General features: G+C 46.6%; 1 protein-coding gene across 7 annotated transcripts in view; it reads left to right on the forward strand.

Annotated features, from left to right (window-relative positions):
• The window catches only part of Crim1 (cysteine rich transmembrane BMP regulator 1), a 187,397-nt gene that overhangs the window by 95,543 nt on the left and 75,776 nt on the right, over positions 1-16,078 (forward strand). For 6 of the 7 annotated variants that reach the window (XM_052746298.1, XM_052746301.1, XM_052746296.1 and 3 more), the window contains one exon: positions 13,220-13,341. The exons of the other annotated variant lie outside the window; for it this stretch is intronic. In XM_052746298.1, coding sequence (XP_052602258.1) covers positions 13,220-13,341 — 122 coding nt within the window. The remainder of the gene's footprint in view (positions 1-13,219; positions 13,342-16,078) is intronic. 7 annotated transcript variants of the gene reach the window in all.

Raw genomic sequence — 16,078 nt, forward strand, 5'->3', positions numbered from 1 at the left:
CTTCAGAAGCATGTAAGTTAATAAAAATTAATCTGACCACATAGCTGCAGTGTGTGGAGACAAGGTGTACTAACGTGAAAACACTGAAATCTGTTAAAACAGTCCAACAAAGCCTCGTGGAGGGAAGACAGAACAGCACTCTGGGCTGGCTGTAGGGTGTGGTGCTTAGTAAAAGGAAAGGTGTCAGCAACTTCTGAGTATCACCAGGGACGGGTGCAGAAGGCTCTGGACCTCCAGAGGGTCATCTGATAAGGCGCACACCATCAGTAACCCGCCTTCAAGGGAAACGCCCAATTATAGACTTGTTTTCCACCAAGTAATGAAAACTGAATTTTAGAAAGAAAAAAAAAATCCTGTCCAGGCATGTGCCACCTTTACATGTAGACCAAAGAAACCAGAGAACTCAAAAAGACACGCATGTGGAAAATGATGGGGAATACTTACTGTTAAGTCCTCTTACTTGCCCTGGTTTCCAGTTCTAAATAATAGGCTTCACTTCCCACTGAAAACCAGTCAATTCGCTTACACCTCAGCTGGGTGGCGACTGGGAAAGTGCTGGAGTCACTCACCGTTCCACCTGCTCAAGTATGGATCCTGGGGTAGGTAGTAGAGCTTTTCAGAGTCTCTCTCAACAGCTCTTATCTCCAGAGACCCACCTGGTCAGTCTTTGAAGTGTTCAGCCGAGTGTCAGGGTAGGAGTGGAGGATCAGGGACTAGCAGCAGACCACACCCCCTCTGCCCAAATAGATATACTAAAGCCGACCTTTCTATGGGGGAGTTGGGACCCCCTCCCTTTTTATGCTTACAGCTCAGAGATCTCCCCTTTCCCCTTTGTGAGACCATCTTGGGTACCCCTGATCATCAGGTCGTGTTTGTTGGAGACCTTATGGCTCTTAATGTTGTGCTGGGTAATTAAGTTGCCTTTCTCATGCCAGCTCAAGCTAAGCCGGAGAAATTGTCCCTGAATCTGCAGTTCCAAGGACCCTTTATCAAATTAAGTGCCTTGTAATGAATTACCATGTCCATCTGCTCTGTGTTCCCATCTCAACAAAGATGGATCTATCGTCTTTTTTTTTTTTTTTTAAGATCAGTCTGTTGGTAGACATCTTTTTTTAAAATTCAGTTCTTTTGTCTTCAAGACATGGAGGGTTGTTCCCTTTAAGTAATTCCTTCAACTGCTTTTTGAGGATAAATTATACAGTATGTAAAATGTGCCTTAGCATGTGCCTTTAAAGCATTCCTGACTCTTGACATGCTGTGGCAGTAGCATTCTCTTTGTTTTTAAACACATGCAAAAAAAAAAAAAAAAAAATGGTTGCAAGCATATTTGAAGCCCCTTCTTTCTAGAACAACTTAGAAAAGAACATTGATTCTGTTGCCCTCTGTCATAGTGATTTTTGGTCCAAAAGAGCAAATCAACTCATGACTAACAAGCCAGAATCTATATTAAACTCTGATGTTTTGGTTTTTTTTAAAAAAAAAAAAAAACAAAATAATGGTAAGAATTCCATGTTGTTATTGGACCTATCCCAGATTGAAGCAAATAGGCTTTCCTAGAAGTTAAAGCCCTTACCCATTAGAAATGAGCTATCTCCCCAGTAAGAGGGCTGGGTCGGTTCGTCAGTCGTGTACTTCAGATATGCGAGCCTTCACGCTTTCTTTTCTTTTTTTTTTTAAGTTCTAATTATTGTTTTTACAGATTTTATTTTATTTTTTAAGATTTATTATGTACACAGAAGAGGGTGCCCGATCTCATTACAGATGGTTGTGAGGCACCATGTGGGTGCTGGGAATTGAACTCAGGACCTCTGGAAGAGCAGTCCGTGCTCTTAACCTCTCCAGCCCCCAACCTTCACACTTCCTATACCAGGGCTATGTGCCCTGTGCGCTCCTCCATGAACCTGGACCAGTACCTCGTCTTTATTTTGCATTCATCTTAACCCTGAAAACAAGCAGGGCCTTATCACTCATTGGCTTATGTGTGTTCCAAATGGTCCAGACATCAGAACCGAGGGAAAGCAACTGAATCTTTGTGGAGCCTTTGGTGAACTTGACAAGTTTCTCTATCCATCCATCATCCAGAAAATAAAAGAACTGCTCTGAACAACCCTGAAGGAAAAAAAAAAAAGCTTTGTGAACTTACTTAGAGAGCTAATAAGGAAATGTAAGACGTTCTCTCTTTGGGAAAAACTGAAAGAAACCTAGAGTTTCATAGAACATAGAACATTTACCCACTTGGCACCCTTCATCGTGGACAGAGGTGACGGCTGTACATCACTGTGCTTTACGGTTTGTAGAGGTTCAAGGTCATGTTTGCCTCGTAGACACTGAACAGCTAAACTGGAACCCTGGAGGTACAGATGGCTTGTTTCCCTTGGCCTTTCTGAATTAGTCTGTTGTGAGTGGATCACTCAGACAAAAGCCTTCCAAGTTTTCCTTTCCCAGCCTTGTATGGATTTGGGAGGAGTCTTGTGATTAGCTTAAGTCATTAGTTACATTTGTCCCTTCTTGTCCTTGGCAAACCTGCTCTGGAGCCTTCATGGATGCCTAGAATTTCATGTGAGACTAAACTATATATGCAATCCATTTTTTTCCCTATGCATACAGACCCATAATAGAGGCCCACGAAGATACTCATAAATAAAATACAGCAATTATAGTAACAGGCTGGTCATGGTGGCTTAGGCCTATAATCCCAGGACTTGGAGAGTGAGACGAAAGAATTACCATGAATTTGAGGCTGGTTTGGGTTTGTAGAGTATGACCCTGCCTCAAACCCTCACATATGTATATACATGTACAATGTTATTTATGACTCAGGGTTGTTTACTTCTAGAACTTTCTCTTCGAAAGAGGGTGACTGAAAGCATAAATAGATCAGGATAGATTAGGCTAACCTGTGCACCCTTTGAAGACCAAGACCCACCTTGTTTGTGTTTCTTGCCCATGACTATCTAACACAGATAAATAAAAGTGTAAGTACATTCTTTTTGTTGTTGTTGTTGTTGTTTGTTTGTTTCGAGACAGGGTTTCTCTGTGTAGTTTTGGTGCCTGTCCTGGATCTCTCTCTGTAGACCAGGCTGGCCTCAAACTCATAGAGATCCGCCTGGCTCTGCCTCCCTAGCTCTGGGATTGCAGATGTGCGCCGCCGCCACCCCACCCCCATCGAAGTATAAGTACATTCTATGGATAATCTACTGCAAGCCCCAGCATCCAAAATCCTGTAGTTTTGACTTGTTCAGGAAACAAATATTTGGAATGTTCGTCATGTACCTGGAAGGAATAAAATGTCCATGATGTCAAGGAGCCTTTAGCTTACGGGGTGGCAAATGTGAATAAATCATTGTAGTTTTAAGTGTTACATGTTTTAGAAGTTGAAATGTGCAAAATAAGGAAAAGCTTATGGGGCAAAGAGATACTAATTCCTGTTTGGAAAACTGTCATATTTGACTTTGGAGCTGAGTCTTTAGGAATGAGTCAGAGTTCATCTGATGGAGAAAGTCAAAAGGGCATTCTAGGCTATTAGAGTCATTGACTTTTTGGTTTTTAAATGTGTCTTGCAGCTGAAAATATTTGCACTAATCTCATGTATCTTTATGACTTAAGAGAAATGGAATGGACCCCCCCCCTCCAGATAACCACCCATTGCCAGACTACATCACTTGCTTAAGATTTCTTTCTGCTTTCCTCTTACAAGGAATGATGCTTCTTAGAATAGTAGGCAGAGCCCTTATTAACCAGCCTTCGCCTGCCTCTCCACCATATCAGCTGCCAAACTCTTGATAATATTGCCCTGTCCTCGTCTTGACATATGCTGTGTAGATTGTTTCTTGTTCTTGTAAACTTCATAGGTTCTTTTGTACCTAGAATGTCTTCCTTCTGTGCCCACTCTCACACTTGGTGAACTCTGCACAATCTGTGCTTCACACAACCTCCCTCCCACCTGTCCCCATCCTCAGCCACTTGCCACTGTACCTCGAGCACGTCACCAAAGACGTGGGTCCTTGGGGATAAATGGAGGTCCGTTTTCCCAAGGAGTCACAGACAGAGTGACTTCTGCAAGGAGTGTGCTCATCCCAGCAGCCTTGGGCACAAAGGCAGTCACTAGGTGGAGTCCCAGTTTGCAGCGGGCATCCTTGGGATTTACTTCACTCCTGAGACATGTTGCATTTCTTGAGATTACTTTCTTGGCCGTATTTATTGCCAGTATCTTTGAACTGGCATGTTTTGCATAAAAGACAGGCATCTTCTGAACAAGTGTTTGTTTCTGCTCAGGGTGAGAGTGATACCTCTTAGAGAGGACACATCCTGAGCCATCTGTGTGTCTGCTCTGTTCTTAGGACTTCTTCTATTGGGCTCCTGCCGACTTCTAGGCTTGCTCTCCCTGGCTAATAGAACTGAGAGTTTTCATTGAAAGAACAGATGCAGGAGGAGAGGAAAGGGTCAGGAAATGTAAAGATAGTGGAAAGATTAGCCTCCGATGGGTTCTACTGAAACGCCACAGGCAGGGAGGGGCCTTATAGGTTAAAGAGAACCCATCAGACAGAGGCTCAGACTTGGGAGAAACTGGCAAAATCTTGGCGTGGACAACTTCACAGAGTGGGTGTGGAGAACTCGGAAGGTGGCCTGTTGTTATCTGCAAGTGGGGTGCGTGACTTCAATGACTTTGCTGATGGAGTGAGTTATGTAAGTGGGACGGAAGCAAGGACCTTGGATCTTCAGGGACTGTGCAAGGTCAGAGCATTGAAAATGCTTCATCTGCATCCCCCTGAAGCCTCCAGAATAATATAAATGTGAGAACGGGTGTCGAGCGTTTTCATGGTTCAGCCACAGTGCTAGATGTTTCTCACGTAGTGGTTCATTTCATCCACACAGCAGTCATGGGACGTATGGAGGATTTATCCACCTCGATTTTCCATGTGGTTCAGTTGAGACTTGGATTATCTAACCTGTCCAAGCTCCCGTGGTCACATGGCTCTCATATCCAGGGCCTCCCGAAACAGAAGCTTCCTGGCACTCCTGGCGTCCGACTAGCTTCACGCCTGCTGGCATGTATGTTCTCTGCAAATAGACACAAACTGACTCCGTATATGTAGACAAGCTGATTCCATGCTCCAGAGCCTCCATGTCTAATGCAGTTGGTGACTGTAGGATTTGAAATGAGAATATTTTGCGTTGCTGTAGTAAAACTTATTCTCAGAGCCAGAGAGATGACTCAGCAGTTAAGAGCACTTATGGCCCTTGCAGAGGACCAAGGTTCAGGTCCCAGCGCCCACATGGCAGCTTGCAACTGTCTGTAAGTTGCAGGGGTTCCAGGGCCTCTGTTGACATTTGTGAGCTCCTACCTGCACATGATGGGGGGCACAGACATACACTCAGGCATCTATACACACATAAAGTAAATAATGCTTTTAGAAGATCACATCCTCATGTCCATCCTCCTTTTAAAGGCTGCAATATGCCAGTTTCTCTTCTTTCTTCCTTATCTCTTCTTTTTGGTTTTCGGAGACAGGGTTTCTCTGTGTAGCTTTGGAGCCTGTCCTGGAACTCACTCTGTAGACCAGGCTGGCCTCGAACTCACAAGGGATCTGACAGCCTCTGCCTCCCGAGTGCTGGGATTAAAGGCGTGCGCCACCACCGCCCAGCTTCTTCCTTATCTTGAATGGTCCTCTGTGCATCTCTCCCTCCTATCCTGGCAGCCCATGAAAGGATACACCAGTGACTCCTCTCAGACCTAAGGAAGAGGAGGCAGAGGACCCTCTGTGTCAGACACCTGAGCTGGACAAGGTGGTTGGGAATACCTGTGGACTCCTAGCCCTAACATTTTTCAACAAGGGCCGAGGAATATTTTCTGCTGTGGCTGGGCTCCTGCCAAGGCTGGAGACTCTTCACGCTTGCCCCAGATCACATCAGGAGAGTAATGTGTAGAAAGTGCTTTATCCTCCCCATGTTGACTTACGGTGGGGCGCAGTTCTAGGAAAACCGCGTCTACTTAAAGCTTGCATTTTCCTGCAGCGTGTACCGCTCACTCTTCCTTCGGCCTCCCACCTTCTGCTTTCTAGGCGCTTGGCGTCTTTGAGGAGGAAGTCATAATTGTCTCCTTGAGAAAGGCAGGAAGAGAGAAGCTGTCCTGATTACTTGGGTTTCTGTCTCCCGTGCGCGAGAGCACGTCCGTGAGTTCTTCCTCTTACAGCTTAAGGGCCACAGAGAACTGAGTCGCTTTCCTCCTGTCTCTGAGGTCAAAGTCGTCATAAGTGATGTGAGGTAACCCGTTATGCTGCTGTTCACAGTAGAGCTCCCTGTACTGGGGAAGGACCACTGATGGACAGCAGGGACTGATCCTCCGTGGCTGGCTGTGGCTAGGGATGAAGATTCATGAGGATTAGCTGGAGGAAGGGTGAAGCAGGGTCAGTAGTTCTCCAGGGAGTGGTAAATCTCCTAGGGAGAGTCAGGAGGGAAATTCCAGCCGGAGGCACTCCCATAGGGAGCTGCACTGTTTTCCAGAGTGGTCCTTGGGACCGCTCCATGCCAAACCTCCTTCTTTGGGATGTTTTATTTACAGTCTTGTTTTAAACGTACGTGTTCCTGGAAAGAGGTAAGAAAAATGAAGCAGTAGAACGATAGGGCATCAAGTTTCATTAATGATGAAGCTGCTTTTTATGGAATAGGATTGTGTTTTATGTGGCGTCTTTTCCATTCCTGACAAGCTAATTCATTAATTATCCTCTTCAGCCTTAGTCGTACGAGTACTTAAATGCTTCGTTTCTCCTTGTTCCCTGACCAAGAGAAATCTCTCTGACTTTGGTTGCAGACAGAACTGTCTCCCCGTTCGAAGGCTCAGGCAGCCTTTTCGGGTGTGGGATAAAGCCACCATTGGATGAGCTCTTTTCTAGAATACCTCACAATTTAGACCGCAGGGCATGGGCAGAGAGATAAGTGTCTGTGTTGGGCAAGATGGGATGCCCGAGGTGTGCAGCTTCCAATGTCTTCCTCTGGAGAGATGCTCCCGAGGAGGGGTGTTAGAATAATGTCTGCCATCTGTGTGCCAGCGCCTACCACAGAGCACATTCCCGAGGCACTCCTGTGCTTTGCAAAGAGGGCTGTGGGGGTGTCAGAGGACCCAGGTTCAATGGTCACCCCCCCCCCTTGTGTAGTGGCCTTTAAAGTTTCTCTCTTCACTCTGGTAAGCAGACAAACGAACATTGATTCTTCAGCTAGTGTCAAGACAGGTCCCAGACCTGCTCCGTGATACCAGAACCCCAGCATTTGGCATGCTGTTTCTTCTCATGAAACATACATACGTATATATACATGTATATATACACACACATACATAAACACATCGCGTTCAACTGTTACCCCACCCACCCCTCAGGAAAAGCAAAAATTATGGGGACAGAGATGTCAGGGGGACATAGTGAACCAGGTCTGAAGGTTGGGATTCAAAGAGAGCAAGAAGGAAGAGAAGCAGGCAGATGCAGAGGTGACAGGCTTTGGGACCTGGGTACCAGCCAGTGAGATGCAGTAGAAAAGAGCCTGGATCAGGTGGCAGCATCGAGGGGGACAGTAATGGTGGCAGTAGAGTCATGGGATTGCAAAGTTAGAAGAATGCTTTCTGAGCATGCGTCTTACCTTATGGGTGAGCAAACCAACCTCCCGAGAATTGGGAATGGATTGCTAAGAGTTTCACACTCTTCTGGTGGGTGACAGTTAAGTAAATAACTGGCGTCCAGAGCAGGAGGAGCCTTTGTAAACGGTTGAGAGCATACACTGACAATTATCATCCCCATTAAAATGTTAAGGCGAGCCGGGCGGTGGTGGCGCACGCCTTTAATCCCAGCATTTGGGAGGCAGAGCCAGGCGGATCTCTGAGTTCGAGGCCAGCCTGGGCTACAGAGTTGAGTTCCAGGAAAGGCGCAAAGCTACACAGAGAAACCCTGTCTCGAAAAACAACAAGCAAAAATAACAATAATAATAATAATAATTAAGAAAATAAATAAAAAAATATTAAGGTGTGCTTGGTCCTCTCAAGTGGGAAGTAAAATTTAAACCGTGGCGACCCGGCCCCTGCACACATAGGCACAAGTGTCCTAGAAGGTGGTTCCTGGAGAGCGTGTGTCCAGCAGATTCTGAAGTTCCTTCTCCCACTGGTCCTCAGGTGCAATACCCCAGAGCCTGCATTGTAAGCGAATTCCATTGTCTGACTTCCACATAACTACTGTGGAAAACATTTGCCTCTGAGATCGTCATGTGTGGTGTATAAGAAGCGATGCCGGGCCAGCAGGGTGGCACAAGAGGAGAAAGGTGCTTGTCACTGAGGCTGGTGACCTACATTCAGTCCCCAGAACCCACATGAAGGAATGGGGAAACTGGGGAACTGACCCCCAAAAGTTGTTCTCCAACTTCCAGACATGATGTCCAACATACACACACGCATGCACTCAACGCACACACAAAATAAATACATAAATGTAAACAGTTTCTTTTTTAATGAACAATACATGCTCCAAGCTTTAACTTTAACTTAATAGCCATGGATGAAGAAAGTGTTAGTTCCAGATTTCTTGTTGGTTGAATTTTTGCTCATTTTTTTTTTCTTTTCTAAGCCATCCCCTCCCTCGCTAGAGGACCTCACAGGAGAATCAATATGATTTTGATTTAGTAGACGAAGCAGGTATTCTACAAGAGTCTGGTACCCTGTCTATGTATTGTTAAAAGTCAGAGGAGGGAAAATTAATCCTGGAGAAATCCTTTTGGGTATGTGGTCCTGAGGGCTCCGGGGTCTTCACCAGGGGCTAAGTGAGAGGAGCCAGGGATGGGTGAGCATCTGAACTATGGCGTGGGGCTGGCTGGTGCATTCAGTGAATGGCGGATTGCCATTGGTGCGAGAGTGAGAGTAAGCAGAGCATCCAGTGGGGTGTGGAAGCTACAAGATAGGAGAGGCCACCCTTGCAAACACCCAGTAAGCTGTGTCTGGAAGCTTCTGCACTGCCTGGGACTGTGTATATAGTCCCAGAAGCAAAGGACATACAGGTAAAGAGGAAATGTATACTCACTGCCTATTAGCCAGCTACCCAGCAATGTAAGCCTCCTAAGGAAGTGAGTGCCCTCTAGGGGTTTATGTGATTTTTCAGTGCTCTTCACCATTACATTCAGGCCCTCAAGATGCCCACTAAACTGAACCCATTACCTACTCTAGGAAAAGGAGAGCCGGAGCCCTCTCAACCAAGTCCCCCCCCGGCTGCAGCTGTGATTACATTATACAGAAATTTATTAACATGGCGTTTTGATCGATTATTATCTTAATATTGAGGATGACATTAGAGGCTCCCTTGATACCCTGGCACACTGCAGATACAGATTACCACTTCTTTGAAATTTAAAAAAAAAAAACCAATATCCTTAACTCTCTTGTTTTATGATTCCATTTATATGAACTGCACAGAATAGGTGAACACACAGAGGTATATCTTACATTTGTAGTTACCAGGGCTGGAGGCAGGAGAGGCGGGGTGGCGGGGTGGGGGGGGGGGCGCCGAGGGGGTGAGGGGAAGGGCTGCTGTAGGATGCAGGGTTTCTGCTTGGGGTAAAGAAAAAGTGCCAGTAGTGACTGTACAACCTTGCAAATAGGAACCCAGTGTACAGGAGCCTATATTTTAGAAGGGTAGATGCTGTGTGCATGACTTTCATCTCCTAGGGCAGAGACTCGCTGCTCGAAGTATCCTCACGTCGCTCTGTCCAGAGGGGACTTGTTGAGTTGGCCATCGAGGATCTCTGTCTGGTTTTCCCTTGCTGTTGCATTTGGTTTGCCAAACTAGCTAATATCATCCATCCTTTCCTTTTATTTCCAACTCGGTCTCTTTTTGTATACCAGCTCTGCAAAAAGGGGGTGTGACCCAAACCAAGGGAGGGGGAGGGCCCCAGACAAGTGTGTTCAGGTGTTCAAAGGAACCGGTGCCTGAAAAACAGCTGGACCCATGGGCTAGACAAAGAACACTCTGGAAGTAAGAGGGGTGCAGAAGCCCCAACAGTAAAGCAAGTGTTTGCCCAGAGCGGAGAGTGAGCAAGCGTAGCATCAGCGAAATGCTGGGAGAGAGAGTTGGAAAGAAGAGGTATGTGGACCTCAGGGCGATGAGTGGTGTGCTGAGACACTGATAAATGGAACGAGGAGAAGATTGTTGGCTGTGGAAGTGAGTACAGGAACAAAGTTGTAGGCTGGGTGGAGTGAGGGAGAGCCGCAGGAAACCGGGGAGGGGTGAGTGATGACATCAACCTCTTTAAGCATCTGTCTCCTGTTAGTCTCCTAATCCATCTGTTTTCTCTTTGGCCTTGCTTGCTTGCTCTTACCCGGGAATGGGGTAGGAGAGAAGGGAAGAGGAGGGGAGAAAGAGTGAGAAGGGAAAAGGAGGGAGGTAGTGAGGACAGATTGCAGTCTGCGCGCTTCCGCTGTCCTGTAGCCCGGCGTCTCCTCCAAGTGACTCTGAAGAAAGTCTTGTTTCCTCAAGTGGAAAGCCCGAAGAGTAGGAATATACCCATCTGTGTGGTGCGGGCAAGCCAGGGGGTCTGCATGAGTTACCGCCCGACAGAATGAATGGAGAACACTTGTCAGCAGATGGTTCGTGTGAATTGTGTTAAACTGCATGAAATTGCTAGGGGGCCATTTCTAACCTCTCCCCCCATTCAAAACAATTAAAGGTGGTTTTCCATGATCTAAGCCTAACAGATGATAAAACGTATCAGGCCTTAGCCCAAATGTTCACCTTTTTCTGGTTCCTTCCTCAGTTCATCCGTTCAAGTGCTGATTTTAGGTTCAGAGGAATCTGTCGGAAGCCAAAGGATGGCACTGGGTAGGAGGCATGTGCTGGAGGGTGGGGTTAGGTAAGAGGACGGGATCCAAGAACACACCAGTTTGCACAATCATGGTTCTTTGCCAATCAACCATTTAGGCTCAGTAGTAAAATTTGGGGGAGGGGGGTGGAACCCTCCTTTTCTAAGTGAGTTACTAAGTACTTTTGAGTAGTTTTTGTTCATCTTCATGGTGCCGATATGGGTCTCTAAGGATAATAATAGGGGTATTGGAACACTGAGGACTGTGGCAGATCCAGGGCAAAGTTAGTAATGATTTTCAGTGTGACGTGATTTCCCACGGTCCCACAAGTCTGGCACAGAAGTGTACCACACACATGTGTTTGGATAGAAAGAGTGCTAAAGTGTGGAAGAACAACATCCAAAGAAAGTACTTCTTGGCCATACATGTGCTGTTTGGTGTTTATGAATGATTCTCTGCAGCACATGAACAGGCCGAGTGTGATTCTAGATGCCAGAAGATGTGATAGAAGCAGTTAGCTATTCCTTGGATGCTGTCAGTTGTGAGTGCCTCTAGACACTAGGATCCAGGTGTGGGCCCTCCATATGAAGAAGTTAAGTTGTGCAGAGTGTCACGTGCAGTAATGTAAGCAATATACCAAACTGTGCGATCATAGCAATACGACTGCGTGCTTAAAACTGTAGCAGTTAGGCACTTGAGCATGAAAGATTACGAGATGATTATCTTACTGGATGCTCAAAGGCCAGCCCTAGAAGGTAGTTGTCCTGCAGGAATACAAAACTCCGCACACAAAACAAACAGGCATGTGTCTTAAATTGTAGACAGAAATATGATTGCAGCAAAACCTTAATGTGATTTTCATTCCTGCTCTCCCAGGAATCTAACCGTCATCACGTGTGGAAAAACCAAAGGAGGCGTGGCAGGAGCCACGTTTCATTCACATCTTTCCAGTGGCTTTTAACGGTGCAGACTTTAACTTCGTTTCCGTTTCTTTAGTTCCACGGCTAATTATAAACGTCATTGACGTTCTGGGTCTGATTATCGAGATACTGGAAGACTATAAGCGTATTTTAATTTATAGAAGATGCAAATAATAGGAGAACAAACTAGCCGGGCGGTGGTGGCGCACGCCTTTAATCCCAGCACTCGGGAGGCAGAGCCAGGCGGATCTCTGTGAGTTCGAGGCCAGCCTGGGCTACCAAGTGAGATCCAGGAAAAGGCGCAAAGCTACACAGAGAAACCCTGTCTCGGAAAACCAAAAAAAAAAAATAATAGAACAGACTAATCACTTAAGCAAGAAAGGGGACAAAGCAGAATTAATGAGTCTCTTAATAATTCCTGATGTGAGTGCCCCTCCCCTGGTCAGAACAACGCCCCCGCTATACATGAGAACCTCCATGCTTCCTTCCAGCATCTCTCTCTTAAGGATGCCTTTATTGACTCCTCTCAACCTGGCATCTTGCTCCATCACTCTTTCTACTCTTTGACCCACACTCTGCTCCCTATGTAGTCCTCAGGACTAGAGGCTAGCAGCTACCTCCCATTACTACATTTGGATGCTGGTACCCAGCTGCCTGAGCATCTCATCCCCAGCGTCTTATTTCATTGCATCTGAGAAGCCAGTGTCTTCTCCTCTTTGTTTTCTTCGCTTAACCTCTCTTTCTTGGCTCCCTCGTCTAGGCAGCTTTCACAGCAGAATTAAAGTCAAGAGTGACCAGAGCTTATAGCTCATGCAGTATCTCATCCCTGCATGCAGAGATACATGCACCTGTGGTAGCTTAGAACTCAAGAAATGAAAACCTTCTGCTTCCGAGACAGCTGTCACAAGGTCCATTTGCCTACACCTCATGCCCCACTGCGTGTAGAGACTTCAGTCTTCCGTCTGTTGTGTCCACAGCACTCAAACATAAATTAAATATTGCTCAAGGTGACTGTGCTCCTAGAGAGGATCGTACTGACAAGGAATGAATGAAAAGCCAATAACTTCATTGTTGGGAGGGGGAAGAAAGAGAAACCTCTAGAGAATGCCTACCCATCCCTGGAAACAAGGCTGTAGCCTGTCGCTACTTACTGGAGGGAACACTCATGCATTGTGAGCGTCCCTGACCGACATAATGAGTATGTCGGTCCTACATCATCGGACAGTGTTACAGTGAATACCAACCCGGTTAACTAAGACCTGAGGTCCGATGGGTCTCCCAAGGTGGGCCAAGTTAAAATGGGGCTGTCTATCTAGGACATGAGCCATAGTTGTCTGGGAAGTGACTACTGATGGCACCCTCCCCTCACTCCTTTATGTAGCCCAGGCCCTTGCCACTTTGTTTGGGGGTCTCCCGACTTCTGTGTTGTCATTTATTCATGGGGTTTTCCTTCCCTTTTCTTTGGTTTCAGATGCGAGTGTCTCTCTGACTTATGTGGTGTCCCCGTTTGTGAGGTGGGATCTACTCCCCGCATAGTCTCTCGTGGAGATGGGACACCTGGAAAGTGCTGTGATGTCTTTGAATGTGTTAATGGTACGTGGGGTTTCTCTTGTTCTCAGAGAGTGGACGTTGGTGGAGCAGGAGGTGGAGGGAGGGGCCAGCCTAGCTCTTTCTGCCCGTTAGAGCAGGGAGCATGCTTAGAGCATGGTGAAGGTCACTCAGAGAGGGGACTTGCTTAGTCACTGTGCACCTAAGAGAGAGGGACGTATCACACTGTCATAGAGAACCTCACAGATTCAGGAGCAGATCGTAAGATGTGGTGTGTCCGAAGTTCAGTCTGGGAATTGCAGGGGAAATAAAGGGGGAGTCAGAGAGCCTGTTACATAGTTTCTGTCATCCAGTGTCCTGTCCCCATGTCCGGAGATAATCTCACTGAAATCACATGGGAGAAAAGACCTCATTCTTCTAGGCCGGTGTTTCCCTAGTTAAAGAACATCTTAGATCAGTGTTTGGGAGCAGTATCGGCCAGCTTTAGACTTGACCCTCCTGGCTCTAGATCAAGGGCTCCAGTGTCATAGGATCCCTTCAACAGAACCTGCCTCTTACCTTCACCCTTCACAGGACAGCTTGGTATTTGGCCACCTGATGTTTATTAGATCTGGACGTTGGGAGAGTAGAAAAACCTGAACCATGCTCCTCTGTTGGAATTTTTCGGGAAAAGCACAGCAACGTAATTGCATAGACCACGACCACTGTCTGTGCCTGGGCGAAAGTCGGGACCGTTAAGCAGCTATCCCAAAATACATTGCACACACAGAACCTGGCAGCGACTACTGCCTGTGAGAATCCAGTCTTTGGGAGGTCTCCTTCCCGCTCTCAGGTTCCCATGAGCATATCCTGCCCCCGCCCCCCGCCCCCCCCCCCACACACACCGCCACACAAAGACACACACAAAGAGGTCCTCCTAATGTGGAATCCTCCTCGAATCGTGACCTTGTGTATTTTCCATTCACGTGATCATGTGTCTTGTTGCTTTGGTTTCCACTGAAGAAACAGTGGTAGTGTAGCTGGGTGGTTAAGAAAAACCTCAGACCGAACGATGTAAGATGGGAATTGTTGGGGAAGGCTCGAGGTCACCGGGAGCCTCGGTTCCACGACGCTAGACTGAAATGAGTAATAGTAATTACGCGTCAAGTGTAAATAGTCTTTATTCTGTGTGCTCCCATTCTGTCCACACTCACAGAACACCACCCTGGGTGTTGGTGGTGGAGGAGGGAGACAGGAAGGCTAGAGTAAGCATCCCGATATACAGATTTTATAAATAGAAACCTACAAGGGAAGGTGTGGGGAAAGTTCCATGGGCTTAAATCTCTTTGAAGTGCTTCCCATCACTCCTGCTACCACCCAGCCAGTGGTTTTTTTGTCTGTTAAATCCGAGCCAGTGGACAAGCAGACCTCTCCCTTCTGACCGAGCCGCAGTATGATTTACTGCAGGTGATACTCTGTGAATGCTTAACTTTCACCGTTTTCTGTGAATACTTAACTTATGCCATAACTCTTGCACCACTTGAGGCAGACATCATCACTCTTTGATCCCAGGGCTTTGCAATACCTCTCAGATGTGTTCTCTTGCACGGCTGTCTCTCCTTCATTCCGTAAGGAGAACTGCTAGGAAGGTTAGTCCTTCCGTCTGTCTCATCACATGTCTGCGGATGTTGGCTTAACCCGTGCCGCGGGGGTGGGGGTGGGGTGGGGTCCCCCCAGATTTTCTGGATTTAACAAGTGAATGATCCGATGGATCAACCCTCTTTGTGCCCTTGAGAAGTGACTGATAACACGCCAGCTCGCAGAGGGGGGGTCACTTCACAGGAGAACCCCGTGTTCCACGGTCCCACACCTCCCTCTGACGTCATTCTTCCGCCAAGAACACCTGCAGAACATGTGCTTCGTTTCTGTGGATAAGGAAGATCGCCCATCTTCTCTCTTTGCTCCTTGAAAGCCGAGTGCTAGGCTTCTCTATCAGTCAGAACATGGACCGCGCCTTCTCAGCAACCTTGATACCAGTCTTCGTGGCTTGCCATCACTTGTAGACACTTCTTATAGAACCCTGACCTTAAGAGTAAGATTGACCATCTGGCAGCCAAAGCGAGTTACCGTGTTCCCTGGAGTTGCTCCTTCTCACCATGGGTTTTTTGCGCTATCCTTATCGTTTCTTCTCTTGCTGTGTATTATCTTGTGTTATAATGACCATTCGGTTGTAGGAGACTAGGCAGTAACTCTAATTCTGTGAGAACTCTAATTCAGTACCATGGGATTTTTTTTTTTTTAAAGGCTAATCTATCTTTGCGTGTATCTTGTTTATTTTGACAGGGACGTGTATACATCCATCCATGTGTATTTATATGTGAATTTATGTGATTTATATCATAGTCTCTCCCTCAATCTTTCTCTTCTTATCTCTATCTATCTCTGTCTCTCTCTCTGGTGTGTATGCACATGGGCCTGTGCGTGTGAGTGTGTGTGTGTGTATATGTGTTTGTCCGTGTGTGTATGTGTGTGTGCATATGTGTGTGTGTTCCTTTGTATGTGTGTGTGTGTGTGTATGTGTGTTGGGGGGGTACAAGGAAAGGACAGAGGGATGAGGGAACGAGAACCAGGGGGAAGGGAGGGAAACAAAAGAAACGGAGAGGAACTTGCTTATCCACAAGGATTTGGGGCAGCTATACCCTGAGAACAGGTTTAATAACATAGTGGTTAAATATTAATTAGAAGAGAGAAGACTAGTCATAAGGTTGTCAGCCCCAGTTGAAAGTGAAAATTAAACAGAGCC

The sequence above is a fragment of the Peromyscus californicus genome, unplaced genomic scaffold, assembly GCF_007827085.1.
Source record: "Peromyscus californicus insignis strain IS unplaced genomic scaffold, ASM782708v3 Scaffold_1__1_contigs__length_55948999, whole genome shotgun sequence".
Lineage (NCBI taxonomy): Eukaryota > Metazoa > Chordata > Mammalia > Rodentia > Cricetidae > Peromyscus > Peromyscus californicus.